At 36.1% G+C, this 17,137-nt stretch overlaps 3 protein-coding genes across 3 annotated transcripts in view; 1 reads left to right on the top strand and 2 right to left on the bottom strand.

Moving 5' to 3' along the window:
* Positions 1-8,439, bottom strand: part of LOC125651469 (DNA polymerase epsilon subunit 2-like) — a 31,534-nt gene extending 23,095 nt beyond the window's left edge. Inside the window, exons 1-5 of the mRNA XM_048880090.2 lie at positions 8,164-8,439; positions 7,979-8,079; positions 2,560-2,632; positions 1,658-1,735; positions 556-649 (exon numbers count right to left, since the gene is read on the bottom strand). Coding sequence (XP_048736047.1) covers positions 556-649; positions 1,658-1,735; positions 2,560-2,632; positions 7,979-8,079; positions 8,164-8,228 — 411 coding nt within the window. The 5' untranslated portion in view covers positions 8,229-8,439. The remainder of the gene's footprint in view (positions 1-555; positions 650-1,657; positions 1,736-2,559; positions 2,633-7,978; positions 8,080-8,163) is intronic.
* A 128-nt stretch (positions 8,440-8,567) lies between these two features.
* On the top strand, positions 8,568-13,475 carry LOC125651472 (protein FAM136A-like). The gene is made up of 3 exons (XM_048880095.2): positions 8,568-8,712; positions 10,773-10,913; positions 12,876-13,475. Exons 1-3 carry the CDS (start codon positions 8,629-8,631, stop codon positions 13,074-13,076), a joined length of 426 nt encoding a protein of 141 aa, XP_048736052.1. The 5' UTR covers positions 8,568-8,628; the 3' UTR covers positions 13,077-13,475.
* Positions 13,476-14,032: 557 nt separating this feature from the next.
* The window catches only part of LOC125651465 (probable ATP-dependent RNA helicase DHX34), a 29,347-nt gene continuing 26,242 nt past the window's right edge, over positions 14,033-17,137 (bottom strand). The window contains exons 25-28 of the mRNA XM_048880086.2: positions 16,754-16,875; positions 15,572-15,739; positions 15,240-15,351; positions 14,033-14,363 (exon numbers count right to left, since the gene is read on the bottom strand). Of these exons, the coding sequence (XP_048736043.2) occupies positions 14,060-14,363; positions 15,240-15,351; positions 15,572-15,739; positions 16,754-16,875 (706 nt within the window). The 3' untranslated portion in view covers positions 14,033-14,059. The remainder of the gene's footprint in view (positions 14,364-15,239; positions 15,352-15,571; positions 15,740-16,753; positions 16,876-17,137) is intronic.

Genomic DNA, 17,137 nt, shown 5'->3' with positions numbered 1-17,137 from the left:
GCTATCAAAACCCAATACATCAACAGAAAATGACAATAATCTCTTGCCTGACATGCCACTAATGTAAAAATGAAATGATACAGCCAGACTAAAGATAGGGGTATCCATACTACATTTCGAAGAGAAAAAAAATCTTTTGAAAATTAATGTTACTAAGTAAAAAGACAAGTTTAAATGTCTCCATTAGGATTCAAACGATCTCTAACAAGCAAAGATTCTGTGTCATCACTGATCTCTGGTTAGTAACTTCTTGAATCCTTACCAAAGCATATACCTACTAGCCAGTAAAAACATGGGGAGGGGGGGGGGATTACTGCAAAACATGTATCGAGGGCAGGTAACTAAAATGGCTAAAACTAATCATCTTCTGTATTTCTGTATTGGGAATCCTTCATTGCTTTTTGTCAAGATTCATGGAGAAAAACCCATGTTAAAATTCACTTCAGACACAATATTTCATATGCACAGCCCGGCAAGCATTTTAGGTGTTTCTGAATCAGTAAGAAGTAAAAAAATTCCTGACCGAAAATAAAGCTGCTGATCCACCATAATTACCTGCTGAAGAATAGTGTATCTGTCCAAAAACAGCGCCACCTTATCACGAGCATCTCCATGTAGACAAGGGGGAGGTAATCCCAATGTAGAGTTCCTAAAACATACATGTCCATATGCATTAACAGCAAGTACAAAAGTGTTGTGCGTGTGATGTACAAATGTTAGGGCTGCAAGGGTACCTGAAATAACTGAAAACCGCGGGTCATGTTGTTCGGTTCCATTTTTCCATTTTTCGGTTCGGGTTTGGTTTTTGAAATAGAATCATTATGTCGTCAAAATCCTGAAAAGTGGCTGTATTTTGATCAATTCTTAAATGATGGCATTGTGGACAAAACTGTAAATAATGACAGTATATGTAAGATATGTCAGTTTCATTGAAAATACGCCACAGGAGCAACATCGTCATTGACAAAACATTGAAAGCATGAATGGAAACGAGTAGAAGTGACAATGCTGTTTCTAGTACCGTGGATGTCGAGTCTAAACCTCAGTCCACGTCCCCGAGTAATTATTGTGACAAACTACAATAAAGGTTTTTGATTTTAACTGTATATTAGATTTTTAAAATAGTTATGTAGACCCGAACCGAAATACCAGAACCCAAAGTAAAAAATTTAGAACCGACCCGACCCGAAATATTTTGGAACCGTGACAGCCCTAACACATGTGCATGTAAATTGTATGCTAATCTACATGTGTGCATGCTGTACAGTTGTACATGTGTTGTGTCCATGTTGTACAGTTATACATGTTGTATAGTAGTACATGTGTTGTGTGCATGTTTACATGTGTTGTGAACATGTTGTAGAGTTGTACATATGTTGTGTGCATGTTGTACAGCTGTACATGTGTTGTGAACATGTTGTAAAGCTGTACATGTGTTGTGTATGTTGTACTTTTGTACATGTGTTGTGTGGATGTTGTACAGTTGTACATGTGTTGTGTGTATGGTGTACAGCTGTACATGTGATGTGTGTTTACTCAGGTGACCTAAAAATCTATTTTAGATGCAAAATATCTGATTATCGGTTACCATGTAATAATGCATATCATTTTATGAAATTGAAAATTTTACCAATCTTTTACACTACTTCATACTTACAGTATCAATTTCTTGCGATCTGCGCTGTATGTATATCTGGGCACTGAGAAGGCATCAATGACGCAGAAAACATTGTCACTGTAATTATATACATAATGAATAATAAATCACATGTATGTATACATTAATCAAATGTTTGCATAATAAATTACATACATACATATAAATTACACATATATTCAATGAATTACAGGAATAGAATAACATTGAACATTCCCTAGATTTGTATATTATATCAACATTGAACATTCCCTAGATTTGTATATTATATCAACATTGAATATTCCCTAGATTTGTATATTATATCAACATCGAACATTCCCTAGATTTGTATATTATATCAACATTGAACATTCCCTAGATTTGTATATTATATCAACATCGAACATTCCCTAGATTTGTATATTATATCAACATTGAACATTCCCTAGATTTGTATATTATATTAACATTGAATATTCCCTAGATTTGTATATTATATCAACATCGAACATTCCCTAGATTTGTATATTATATCAACATTGAACATTCCCTAGATTTGTATATTATATCAACATTGAACATTCCCTAGATTTGTATATTATATCAACATTGAACATTCCCTAGATTTGTATATTATATCAACATTGAACATTCCCTAGATTTGTATATTATATTAACATTGAATATTCCCTAGATTTGTATATTATATCAACATTGAATATTCCCTAGATTTGTATATTATATTAACATTGAACATTCCCTAGATTTGTATATTATATCAACATTGAATATTCCCTAGATTTGTATATTATATCAACATTGAATATTCCCTAGATTTGTATATTATATTAACATTGAATATTCCCTAGATTTGTATATTATATTAACATTGAATATTCCCTGGATTAATATGTTCATACCCCTCTTCTTGTTCCGCATTACATTCCTGGACAGCGGTCTCACAAGCCTCTTTACCGATCAGCGACGATCGCACTGAAAAATACAACTTCATTAAATAACATAGTACTTATCTATTAATTGACATTTACCTAGCAGTATGATGCAGGAAAGATTCATTGCTGGGAGAGTCACTCATAGAATTCATTCTTTCATAGACACTAAATTTTAACCTGTAACAGGGCTGACTGAATTCCTCAGAAATCAGAGGAAAACTGCTCTAAAAGGAAGCAAAACACCTCACCCTACCTCGAAAAATATAATTTTCTGTCACTTTCGATCAAACCCAGAGTGCTTCTTTTTTGTTTTTAAAACTGGACCGATCAGAAAATTTCCTCTGAAAAGAGGGAAAATCACACCACAGAGAATTTCATCTTTTTCAATGCTGTATGATTAAACAACAAAATCATTCATTAATCGTGCTTGTATTCTGCTTCAGCACAGAATGAGACAGTGGATAAACAGGGTTGTGACTGAATTCCTCAGAAATCGGAGGAAAACTGGTCAAAAAAGGGAGGAAAACACCTCACCCTACCTGGAAAAATATCATTTTCTGTCACTTTAGATCAAACCCAGAGTGTTTCATGTTTTGGAAAATTGAGCCAATCAGAGGATTTCGTCTGGAAAAAGGAAAAAATCACATCCTGATAAAACAAGGATCACTACAGCTTTCATTAATCAGCTTCTGTGAGTCAGACAAACATACTTCATTACAAAGGTCATGCTTCCAAATGTGATTTACAGTTGAACTTGGATATCTTGAACACCAGTATCTCGAATACCATGGATATGTCGAAGTTATTCAGATGTACCAACCACTTCTTCTTTAAGTTTTTTACCCTTGATATCTCGAATCCTCCGATATATCACAGTGAAAGTGAAATGTCGTTGGACCGACGGACAAGTCCAGTAATTTGACTCTTGGTCCGGTAAACTTCGTTATATTTTCGGTCCGAATGTCCGGTGACTTTCCAGCAACGGTTTCGAAAACTATGCAGCATTTTCCCCCCATATATAACTGGTACTGATAAACGGTACCATTTCCAATGCCAAAAACCGTTGATTTTTTCCCAATTTTGAGACTAAAAATTCCCAATTCACTTGCTGAAAAATAGACTGATGAAATCGTAATTTTCTTCGTCTGAAATGTTGTACGAGTTAACTAAAATGTTCCCTTCCGGTATTAAATCGAAAGTACAGATCATGGCAGTGAGTTTTGTACGATGATTCCTTATGTTTCACAACAACAAATATTACCGTAAAAAAGTTTGTAAAGAGATGAATACTTCTTGTTTTGTTGTATTTTTTCTTTTCTTTTAGCTGAAATCATTTGCCTATACATTGGTAGAAAATTCCCAATTTGTTCGATTTTGACGCTACCGGTACCAGTGGGTAGAGAAAAAAATCGATGCTACGTTTCGACTTCCAGTTCCATTTATAAAAAAAAAAAGCATACAAAAACGGCAACATGTTCCAATTAAAATGGAAAAGTAATGCAGTCCACGGTAAACCTTTAAAACGAAAATCCAATGACCAGGAGGCTCCAAGTCTTTCAAATATTACTACTTTTTTTCGGTCTGGTAAAATGTGATTCGGTCTGGTAATGTTCCTGTGTTTACCAGACCGAATGTCCTGTAAAACATTTCAACATTTCGCGACCACTGATATCAAATTTTTTTCTCAGTCCCATCAAGTTGAATATAACGAGGTTTGACTGTATTTGGTATATTTAGAGACCTGATCAATACACAGAAAGGATTGTTACATAATGGATTAATAGAATCCTTCATTAGTACGAGTGTGGGATAGGGAAATTCCACCGAGGGAACAAGATTCGCAGTCTAGGACGAGACTTTGTCGAGTCCTACACAGCAAATCTTGTTCCAGAGGTGTAATATCCCTATCGCACATGAATAAATAATGAAAGATTCTTTTTCTCACATTTTACCCACAGTTTACATGGTTTAGTGCATAAATTCAACAGCTCCGAGAAAATTCAAACTTTTAAACTTCAATGCAAAAACTAATTAGACAGCCAGAATGAGAATACCCAATAATGGTGATAATGTGAGAAATTTGTGTTACAATAAGGGCTTTTTCACTCTTGCAATAAGCACATGGGACTGGTATATTTTTCAAACAAATCAACAAATCTAAAATCGTTCATCCGTTTATGAGGGACATTTACACTATCATGAGATGATCTTGCTTTAGCGGATCTCCAAGGGAAGAGTACAGGGCCCCAAATCATTGAACTTACCCCATTCTTTTTCAGACACACCCCTATGGGGGTACTCTACATCAAAAATGGCTGACCTTTCAAACCATGAAATATCAGCAATGTTTGTCAATCCCTTTTCGAATTAAATGCCTAGCTGAGTAGCTCTGGAGGTTAGTATATCATCTGCTGAACTGTTCATCGTGTGTTCAAATCTGGTAGAGGTTTTAATTTTTTTTTTAGATTACTCTTACTAAATCTGAATTTTTTGACTAAACAATGCTAAATAAAGTGAATTTAAAAGTTTTCAATTTCAAAATTTACACAAACAATTTTTTAAAATAACACATCATTATTTTTTCAATCTTACGTTGACATTGATTTCATCTGAAATCTCTGGTTTTTCGTATTTCCCATCAATATATATATTGCATTCTGGGATTCCAGAATGTAAAAGAAGATATAGTGCACTGACTTGAATCGACAATTGTTGTTTGGGGCATGTAGCAGACGGAACTTAGTGGGGTTTTACTTGTTATCATGAGGTGTTATTTACATTTTTGGGGTGAAAGTTTTATTGACAAATTAACAATTTTTTCCACTTTTCCGAAGACTTTGAATACTTTCCCTGGGGATTAAACAAGACTTTAAATAAAACAAACATTTGTTTTTGTCTTGGTTCAGCAGCGAAAATCTGTGGTGCTTGTGGGCGTAAAGTGAGAGTTGACATCAATAATGTACACAAATTAACTAGAAATAACCTGTTTGAGTTATTGAGAGTACCGCGCAGTATTTGATGAAGGATAGGAGCAAAGAGAGGTAACTCATTGTGACAAAAAGATATCTTGCATGAATTATTTTTTAATAACGTGTTTGCATTTTGTCGCTGACTGATAAAAATTATCAATTCGATCAGTCATTCATCTGAATGTGACTGGTTAAGTTTTATCAGTCATTTTAATGATTTTATATGCATTAATAGCCTTAGACCAGTATATAATAAATGACGTTTCAGTGGGGTTTTTTTGGGGCCTGATTTGGGGCAGAAATTCGGCCCCAGTCCCAATCGGAAATTCCCTAATATTTTCCCAATTTTGGGCCAAAAACTTCCCAATCATAATTTTCAAAAAAATAAGTTATCTAAATATTATGTATGCCTTATCTATCATGTATTTCATGATAGCTCTTTCGGTAATGAATTCATCGAACTGGTAGATTCAGTAGTCATGTTACATAACAGCAAGTAATATGTAAAGAAGCTTACTAAAAAAACGAAAGATTCTAACAAAATGATGTCATCCTTCTTCCGGAAATGTATAATTAAATGATGCCATCATGGAAATCATGAAATTTCAATAAAGATGAATTTTCCCAATGAAGTAAGTACAGTTTCTAAAGTCATCTGGCCCAAAATATTGATGATTTCACTTGGAGCTCAAATCCTGGCATTCAAATAAGGAATAGATTAGCTGACCCAAACTTCGCTCAATTTGATCAGCAAAATGATTTGTGTCATAGGACGAGAGCTTGAAGTTGGCATAAAATTGCAAAAATGCCACATTCAATGAAATTCAGGTGGTTTTCCTTTCAGAAAACATACAGCGCATGCGTCAAGCAAATTCATATTCAAGCATGTTTTTCATCTTAAGATAATACACAATATGTATCATTTTCATTTTGCTCGACAAATGCGCATATCGTTTCCTGAACAATAATCTGTATGACATTTGACAGTTTTCAGGCTTATTTTGAGAAAAAGGCGGGAAATGTCTTATTCATGATGTCATAATGCTATCCATTTAGGAATATCATTCTGATTTTGTTGATATAGTATACCTGGCATATATTTTACTTTCTTAAAACGCTGATTAAGGTTAATTCCAGACACATTTTATAGAGAGAAAATTTTTGGGCCTTTTTATGTATACAATCATACCTTGTTCTTTCTTGTTTTGTCGCTATTATTCACAACTGAAAGGGCCCCAGCCCCCCAGTCCCAAATTGGTGGGGGAAAAAAACACTGCGTTTTCAAATTGGTGATCAAAACCTTTGACTAGGTGGAATTCAGAAACTAGAATTTCATCAATTTATGCAACAGACCAGACCGGGATTCAAACCTGGGCCCCTGAATTTCTCTTCAGGAGCTCTACTAGCTATCGGGCCACCAGCGATCAAACCAGTCTGACCACAACATTCCTCCCTCCTTAAATGTCTTCACACCAGGCCTGTAAACATCAACCCAGGATCTTTATTCCCTCGCAGGCATTTTCACCTGTCAGTTCCAGAGGCTGGTCTACAACACCAAATGTCACTAGGAGAGAAAATGCAATGGACCAGACCAGGATTCAAAATGGACCTCCTGAATCTCCAGTCAAGTGCTCTACCAACTGAGCTATTTGGCCAATGGCAATCAAAGCCGTCTGACCACCAGTTAAATAACCATGCATGTACCTAATCCGAGATTCCTCTGACTCTTACCCCCGCTTTTATATTTGACATGTGCGGGGGAGAGTCAGAGCAGACTCCATATTGAAAAGTGGGAATTCAGCGACACCAGCTGGTGTCGCTGCTTTACCTACCTCTTACAACTTTATTTCGCGGATCTATCTTCCAAGACGTGAGAATTCAGTTAACGGAAGATAAATCTATAAATAGATCATGATTAATACGATGCTATCGCCGTTTAAACGGCCCTAACACCGACAAATGGAGCATCACTTGAATTAGGTCGCCGCCTCGCCATTTGATTTCTTTGCGCATGACGTCAGCACATGTAAACACAAAATTCCATCGTTTAAACGGCGATAGCATCGTATTAATCATGATGTATTTGTAGAATAATCTTCCGATAACTGAATCCTCGCGTCTTGGAAGATGGGTCCGCGAAATAAAGTTGTAAGAGGTAGGTAAAGCAGCGACACTTTTCAATATGGAGTCCGCTCCATTCAGCAGCATACCTAAATTTATCTTTTGAATCACAGTGACAGTCTAATCTCGGCTCAGCTGGATATTAGGACTGATCGATGCAAACGCGTCAGTCCAACTATCCGCCGAACTGAATCTCAGCCAAGATTAAGAGAAAATGCACTTCTAATTTTAGCGAATTTAGTTTTCTGTCAAAATGGACTTTTAGCGAATTTAGTTTTCTGTCAAAATGGACTTACATGGCTGTTTCTGTATAATTTCAATCAGCTTATCAAGAGCTTCTTCCCTGTGAGCTTCTTCAACTTGATTGAAAACTTCAACCAAATATTTGCTGGCTTCACTACAACACAAGATTCAACATCAAGTGAACACAGCAGAATGACATGCGAGGATTTATCATATGTATATAAAAAACAATACTCACCTCCTTAACGTCAGCCCGTGCATTTTAAACATCGACGTTAATTCAGATTTCAACTTTGTTGCCATTTTTAAGTTCCCGCCAAATCTAGTTTGATCCACAAGGAAATTTCTCAGTTTAATTCAGAATCATATGAGGATGTAATGGTAATTGATTTACATAATTCCATACCCGTAAATTTCAATTAATGTTGACTGTCAAATAGAACACTATTATTGTTAATTATTCACCTCGCAAAAAACTTTCACTTTGTTTACATGTTTCAAAAATTGGAGGTCGATCCCGATCGAATTATCTTAGTATTATTTTGTGAATACTGCAGCCGGTTTTTTTTGGCATGACCTAGAGAACATATTTTAAGCTGAGGGTATTTATTTTTGCCATTTAAATTTGTCGGTACAGGAGAAAGGGTACTCTTATAATCGGGTTCGTTATTCTTTCCTTTCCTAAACAAAATAAAAGACGAACATGGAGGACGCCGAAGCACGTGTGCGAAATGCGTTTAACACAATGATGTCGGGAATCGACAAAGATATAATTAGGCAGAGACAGGTAGGTAACCTTCTTATAGTCGTAGTTCTATTTTTACACGGCAGACTTTCATACTTTTTAGCAATGTAATAGTAATTTCGATATAGCTCGAATTTCCTCGAACATGATTCACTATAGGCCATTTGAACTGTTGAAAGCAACGAGGTCTTGATATGTTAACAAATGCTTTTCAATGAACAGTTGATTTGTTTAATTTTGCGTTTTAGAAGATGAAATCCAGTTAAGTAAAGCTGAAATTGACTGGTTTGAATGTTTTCTGCATTTTTGAAACTGACGCAATCTTGAACATCATAATCTTCAATATTATACAGGTTGGGAACACTTCCCTTAAAGCGAGATATTCTCGCAAAAACGCGATTATCCCTCTTTAGCAAGGGTAAATATATCCCTTTCAACTGAGGAAAACACCTGTGGAGTACATCTCTTTCTGTTTCAGGTGAAAATAAGAAAAGGTCTAAAATGTCCAATATTTCTGCAAATATATATAAATCAAAACAAAAACACTTGCATTGGATTTCACTCAGCCTTCTTCCCTCTTATGCAGACTGGGTTGTCAATTTTATTGAGACAATTCGCAGTTTAGCGAAAAGATCTCGTTAATAGGGAAGTGTTTGCAACCTGTTATATGTTAATGTACATCACATCAACTGGTCTCAAGAGTCCACTCCTCCCCACTGAGAACTATGCGTGGGCTCAGAGCAGTAGCAGAGGAGGTTTCTTATAGCTTTATCTCCTATAGTGACACGGAACCTGAATTTTTTATACCCCCTGCAAACGAAGTTTGGGGGGGTATACTGGAATCACTTTGTCCGTCTGTTTGTCCGTAGACGCAATTTGTCCGAAGTTTATTTCTAATACCGCTGGACATATTTCATTCAAACTTTATGCACATCTTCTATATATTATGTAGTTGTGCATCTCTTATTTTCATTGAAATATTTTAACAGTTATAGAAGTTACGCACATTTTCTTTTCATTTTAGGGGTTGCACACTTTGTCCAGAGTTTAATTCTAATACCGTTGAACAGATTTGATTCAAACTTTATTCTCATCTTATATATATAATGTAGTTGTGCATCTTCTATTTTCATTGAAATATTTTAACAGTTATGGAAGTTACGGACATTTAAATGATTTTCTGGTTTGGTTGTACTTGTAGTAATAGAAACAATTTGTCCAGAGTTTCTGCATTCACATTGATTGCCCTGAAGATAATGTGAAAATATCCAATGTGCTTGCATTAAATATTTTCCATCATCTTATATGCCCTGCGGGGGGGTATTAGTCCCATTAGGACATTTCTAGTTTTTATGCCCCCGAGATCGAAGATCGGGGGGCACATTGTTTTTGTCCTGTCTGTCATTTTGTAATTCTGTCATTTTGTCTGAAACTTTAACCTTGCTAATAACTTTTGAACAGTAAGTAATAGAGCTTTGATATTTCACATGAGTATTCCTTATGACAAGACCTTTCCATGGGTACCAACATTTTTGACCCTGTGACCTTGACATTGGAGTTTGACCTACTTTTTGAAAACTTTAACCTTGCTAATAACTTTTGAACAGTAAGAGATAGAGCTTTGATATTTCACATGAGTATTCCTTGTTACAAGATAATTCTGTTGGTATTGAACCTTTTGACCTTGACATTTGACCTTTTTTAATTTTTTTGTTTTACATTTGTCATAACTTCTAAATAGTAAATATTAGAGCTTTCATATTGTACATGAGCATTTCTTTTGACAAGATCTTTCTACTGGTACCAAGATATTTGCCCTTGTGACCTTGGCCATCTTCGGAATTGACCATTATCGGGGGCATTTGTGTTTCACAAACACATCTTGTTTTTTTTAAGATCTGTTACCTTCACTTGTGAAGGCCGAGCATTTAGTGAAGATTCAATCACTACTTATTTTTACGTCATAGGTCAGACAAGCCAAGGCACAAGCGGCTTTGAAGAAATAATTTCATAATTCGAAAGAAAAAAGAAATCATTTTTGAATTAAGCATGCTGAGCTTTTAGGGCAGGAGTTATATATATATATCCTTTAATGTTTTCAGGCAGACATGCATACCTGTGCAGCTAAGTGTTATAGTGATAGAAAGAGTCCAATTGAAGACGTGGAAAGATGTGCTCAGAATTGTAATGCCAAGCTACAGGAAGCATCCAGCTTTGTTCAAAGAGAAATAGAGGGCTTTCAGGTAAGTGATAGGAAATTCCCAAGTTTACCATACTTCATCCTCACAGCGTCAGGGATCTTGACCAACCACGAGTGAACTTGTGAACTGATGACCCCTGACATTGTAAGGATGATTGTACTTGTGTCTGGTTTGTATTCTGTCACATATACCAAGCCCCCATTGTTTTCATTCTCCCACAATACAAACAAACTACACATTTATTAGCTCACCTGAGCTGAAAGCTCATGTGAGTTTTTCTGATCGCTTTTTGTCCGTCGTCTGTCTGTCTGTTAAACTTTTCACATTTTCGACTTCTTCTCCAGAACCAGAGCCAATTTCAACCAAACATGGCCAAAAGCATCCTTGGGTGAAGGGCTTTCAAGTTTCTTCAAATGAAGGGCCATGTCCCTTTCAAAGGGGAGATAATCACAAAAATGCAAAAATAGAGTGGGGTCATTTAAAAATCTTCTTCTCAAGAACCACTGGGCCAGAAGAGCTAAAATTTACCTGAAAGCTTTCTGACATATTGCAGATTCAAGTTTGTTCAAATCATGGACCCCGGTGGTAGGATGGGGCCACAAGGGGGGGTCAAAGTTTTACATACAAATATATAGGAAAAAACTTTAAAAATCTTCTCAAGAACCACTAAGCCAGAAAAGCTGATATTTACATGAAAGCTTCCTGACATAATGCAGATTCAAGTTTGTTCAAATCATGGGCCCCGGGGGTTGGATGGGGCCATAATAGGGGATCAAAGTTTTACATACAAATATATAGGAAAAATCTTTAAAAATCTTCTTCTCAAGAACCACTGAGCCAGAAAAGCTGATTTTTACATGGAAACTTTCTGACATAGTGCAGATTCAAGTTTGTTCAAATCATGGCCCCCAGGGATAAGATGCAGCCCCAAGGGGGGATCAAAGTTTTACATACAAATATATAGGGAAAAACTTTTAAAATCTTCTTCTCAAGAACCACTAAGCCAGAAAAGCTGAGATTTACATGAAAGCTTCCTGACATAATGCAGATTCAAGTTTGTTCAAATCATGGTCCCCGGGGGTTGGATGGGGCCATAATAGGGGATCAAAGTTTTACATACAAATATATAGAAAAAATCTTCTTCTCAAGAACCACTGAGTCAGAAAAGCTGATTTTTACATGAAAACTTTTTGACATAGTGCAGATTCAAGTTTGTTCAAATCATGGCCCCCGGGGATAGGATGGGGCCCCAAGGGGGGGGATCAAAGTTTTGCACACAAATATATAGGGAAAAACTTTAAAAATCTTCTTCTCAAGAACCACTAAGCCAGAAAAGCTGAGATTTACATGAAAGCTTCCTGATATAATGCAGATTCAAGTTTGCAAAGGGTAGTTTGGGCCATAATAGGGACTAAGGTTTTACATGCAAATATATATGGAAAGTCTTCAGATATGGGCCAAGGTGACTCAGGTGAGCGATGTGGCCCATGGGCCTCTTGTTTTTAAGAAATGCTTGGAAGTTCTCCATTAAGGTCATAAGATACCCAGAATTTTGGAAGCATCAAATGATGCAGCATTTGTGTGTTTATGTGGAATTTTCTGTTATTTAGTGAAACAACAAGGTAAATTGGACGTTAGTACATGAAATTTACCATTAAAAATGTTTTTGGTGGATTTTATCATTTCCATTAAATTTCGAGTAAAGATTTATGAATAATCCAAAACTGAATGTGGTTTTGTCATGTTCATAAGAAAATTTTGTGTTACATACGAGTTTTAGAAATATTAAAACATCTGCAAATAGTTTTACAAAATTCCATAACAAATTTGCATGGTATCTTATGCCCTTAATGCACCACTGATAAGACCATGTTGGAGCAGGAGTGTATTTTTTTCTGGAAACTATCAGATCTATACAATAAAGTATGATGTTCGCTAGCTGTGCTTTTGTTTTCACATTTAAGGAAATTATATTTGATATTACAATTCTGAACTGTCTTGCAGCATCGTATCACAAGGTGTGCAATGGATTGCCAGGATGCCGCACGAGACCGAGTTTCCCCGGATTCTAAAGAGAGTGACGTTAAAAGTTTCCGAGAAGACATGGAGAAGTGTGTGGTCTCGTGTGTTGACACACATATAGGATCCATACCGAATCTAGAGAAGAGGCTACGATTAGGGCTCACCAAGGGAAAATACGACTGATTCAGAGGATCTGTGTAGAGAACATTCATAGTTACAAAATTATAATTGAATTAATTCGATTAGAATACATATATGGTGTATGTAATTTGTCCAAAAAAATTACTGTAGATCAGGTTTTATTCACAATTTTTTGGTGGAACTTTGTTCTAGTACAAACTCGAAAAAATTTATTTCTTGTGATATTTTGTACTGTTAGTAGTGCATGTATCAGCTGCATCCAAAACATTTTTGTTGTGTAAAATTCACAAGTCGATCATGTACAAATGAATTCTCGACTTGCAGTCAAGCTGAATGTTTTGTCCTATCATTGAAGCTGAATGTTTTGTCCAATCATTGAAGCTGGATGTTTTGTCCAATCATTGAAGCTGGATGTTTTAAGAATTAAACATGTGCGTTGGAGTTTTCTTTGTGTATGTTGTATTAACAGGTCACTATACATATAGCCGATAACAAATAGGTCGTGGAGTTTGAATTTATGACAGTTATTTTTAATTCCTACATTGTTCAATGTGCTTACATTGTACTTTAGAGAAATTCATAACTTAAGTGTTTTTTGCAGTGAAATGTATGTGTAATTCCAATTTTAGCTACACTGTACTTTGTCGGTGAAGCAAGAATACCAATTTATAGTTGTGCTAAAATATGAAGTTTTTGATTTATCCATTCTCTATACATGGAAGGAGCACTAAATTATGATTATGTCAAATAGTGCATTGATCAGTCCTGACTATACCAAATTCTAAATAAGCTAAAATAAGAACATATACAGAATTTGTGGTTTGTATCCAACATGAAATCCTCTATTTGTCCATTGTTGTAGAATATGGCAGCACTTATTTATAATTATGCCCAATAGTACATCAGCTGCGATTGTGCTAATTCCTATTGCACTGAAACAAGTACAAGTAGGGGATTTATGAATTCATTTCATTTTTGTAAAGAACAAAATAAACAAGGAAAAGTAAGGATTTTATTTGACTTTGTCAGGTAACATGAGATTTCTTGTGTTTCAATATTTCTGTTGTGGTGAACCTGAAGCCTCGGTCACATTTCTCACAGAAGTAATGTTTTCTGAGCGGGTTCATTTGAGCCTGTTTTTCATCCTCAATCTCTTGAGCTTCTTCCTGCTGAGTAGGCTCAAGGTTCCTACTCTGGCACTCGCTCTCGTGCTCGAGCCTTTCCTGGACGGATACAATGAGATTGGCTTGACAGCGAGGACAGACCCAGTGTCTCTGCATATGGCTGGTGTACTCTCCCCATAAACTCGCCTCTGACTCATCCAGCAAACTAAAATACGTGAAAAAAGCTTTAATCTTGTGGTTTCAGGACCAAAGGTGTTATTTTTAGTAAGTCTTTCATGAATCTTTATGTCGTTAATTTTCAGACCTGTTACCCCGACGAGAAATCAATTTATTTTCACATCAAAAGCGCGAGTTTATGTGCAGGGCTGTTTTGAGACACTACATTAATTATCTTTTCATACTTGTACATTAGAACTTATGCATAATGACAAAAATATCAGAACTGATATCCAATGTAGAAAATCTTGTTCTTGGCTCAGTCTTTGTAGTAAAGATCACATCCAAAATTTTCTATCAATCAATCCTTTTATGAATAGAAAGCTTTCCTGTGTTTAAAAAAATTAAAATGTAGAGAACAAGATTATGTCATTTATTTAGGATTATCATAACGGGATAAATATTTGACAGCAACCAAACGTTTGGTCAATCTCTTACAATTCCCAATTATCAATGTAAGATATTATCTAGTTTTAAAAATTATATCTCATCAGCCGTAAAGTATCCCACGATTTTCTCATAATTTTCCACATACACTGTAAACATGTTACAGTATACCTCAAACAACTCGAGAAAGTCACGCATACGTCAATGTTTGAGTTCATGACCTTGGTGAAACTACATCCTATAATGGACTGACGTTATACAGCTGTCCATGCATATTTCTCAAAAAGGAACATAGATCTTGCACTAGAGATGCTTGAAACATTTTTATTTCACAGTATGTTCTGAGTTGCGACTCTCGAGGAGAATTGGGTCAGTATGTTACAGTTAATGTCTAGGAATGCCTGCTTTATTTCACAGTGTGTTCTGAGTTGTGACTCGAGGAGAATTGAGTAGGTTACAGTGAATGCCTGCTTTTTACCAGTTATAGGTGAGGTACTCGTTAATCTGGATTCCGCCTTTACTTGGATGTACTCGTCTTTCAGAGCCAGATTTCAGGACATCGTTCAGAATTTTATTTTTCCCTCCACAATCTACAAATTCAAAAATACTCCTCAGTTTAATTTGTCATTCATCATGTGTTTTGAATTGAGTTTATCCACAGAGGACTATAAATGTTTGTGGTTCCTTTGAAGATTTTATTAATCTTTTCACCAGTATTTGCTTCATTGCTAGATATCGTAGAGACTTTTAAGTACTGGTACACAACTTTACTACAGACATGCCAACTGCAGACATTTAATGTAAACGTACCTTGGTCTGGCCCCCGATACAGATGGCTCTGCTCCGCAGCCATTACACGACGGATCGCATAGCAAACTTCACAGGACAGGAACTCTGTGAGCTTCTGAGCCAAAATTTTCTCCAGCTTTCGCGCTCGAGGGTTTATCTTCTTGTCCTCATCCAAACTTTTTAATGTATCTGTGAAAAATCAGAGGTGGAGATACATCCCTACTTGCCTCTAATCATGTAAAATAGTGATGAGATCCTCTATGTATAGTATAGCGACTACACATGTAAAATAGTGATGAGATCCTATGTATAGTATAGCGACTACACATGTAAAACAGTGATGAGATCCTATGTATAGTATAGCGACTATACATGTAAAATAGTGATGAGAGCCTATGTATAGTATAGTGACTACTCATGTAAAATAGTGATGAGAGCCTATGTATAGTTTAGCGACTACTCATGTAAAATAGTGATGAGAGCCTATATTTCACGGTGGAATCATGAAGGAGATACCAAGTAGTTCACGTACATGTACAAGTAAACTAAACACAGCATGCACTTGGCATAGAAGGTCCTGAAATAATGGTGCTCATCCGATATCGATAGTGGTGGTCCTACAGTAACACTGCCTTAAATTGTGGATAGCCATTTTCTGTCAGTAGCTTTTACTGTTAGTATCTACTTTCTGGGGATAGCTTTCATTTTTCATTAAAATTTAGCTGTTTCCATCAATTGCAAATATATCAATGGCATGTTCAATTTTTACATAATTCGCAAAAATATGCATGCACAGAAAAAAAAAGTCGGCTAGATCATGGAATTTGCCAGCCCACTCGAGTTGATCTGGCTTGGATTTATCGTGGAATTAGCCAGCCACTTGCGCAGTTCTGGCTGGGATTTATTGGGAATTAGCCAGCCACTTGAGCAGTTCTGGCTGGGATTTATCGAAAAAATCTCAAACTTGAGTTCCCCTTTTTTAAGCAGTCAAAATTTGAGTAACATGCCGGACTTAAGTCCAAGTTTCGACTTAAGTTTATTTCAAGAAATCCAGGCCAGAACTGAATGACTATAAAGAGAGTGCTGTTAAACTCAAGTTTGATACAATGCCTTCCAGTCTAAGCTTGAGTAAGTTCTGCCATGTGGCCCGGACTTTCAATCTAAGCTTGAGTAAGTCATGTGACCCAGAGTTTGATACAATACCTTCCAGTCTAAGCTTGAGTAAGTTCTGCCATGTGGCCCGCAATTGTATCACATTGGAGAGGGTGTTGGACGCTTCTTCCTCGTCGGAAAACTTGATTTCTAGCCAACTATCACACACAAGTCTGAAAACAAAGCACATGAGATGAGGACACTTGTATATTAAGTTTTACACATTGTATTCTAGTGGTTATTGGAGTGGGGGTGTCCTTGGTATCAATAAATTTAAATCTACACTACATGAGGATGCTTGCATACTAATTCAAAAAACTAATACACCATCCTACTCTATATTCAGTTATCTCCCTTAGAAGGGGTGTTGCTTTACATCTCATTAAACTTGAATCCTCTTACCACAAGGGTGCTTTATGATGAGCTTGAACATGG

The sequence above is a fragment of the Ostrea edulis genome, chromosome 5 (genome assembly GCF_947568905.1).
Source record: "Ostrea edulis chromosome 5, xbOstEdul1.1, whole genome shotgun sequence".
In the NCBI taxonomy this organism is placed as follows: domain Eukaryota; kingdom Metazoa; phylum Mollusca; class Bivalvia; order Ostreida; family Ostreidae; genus Ostrea; species Ostrea edulis.
Note: the sequence above shows the minus strand (reverse complement) of the source record. Positions and strands in the feature narration are given on the sequence as shown.

Coding starts and splice junctions, on each gene's coding strand:
- LOC125651472 (XM_048880095.2), top strand. CDS start 8,629: ATGGAGGACGCCGAAGCACGTGTGCGAAATGCGTTTAACACAATGATG. Junction 8,713..10,772: donor ATATAATTAGGCAGAGACAG/GTAGGTAACCTT, acceptor TAATGTTTTCAG/GCAGACATGCATACCTGTGC. Junction 10,914..12,875: donor GAGAAATAGAGGGCTTTCAG/GTAAGTGATAGG, acceptor ACTGTCTTGCAG/CATCGTATCACAAGGTGTGC.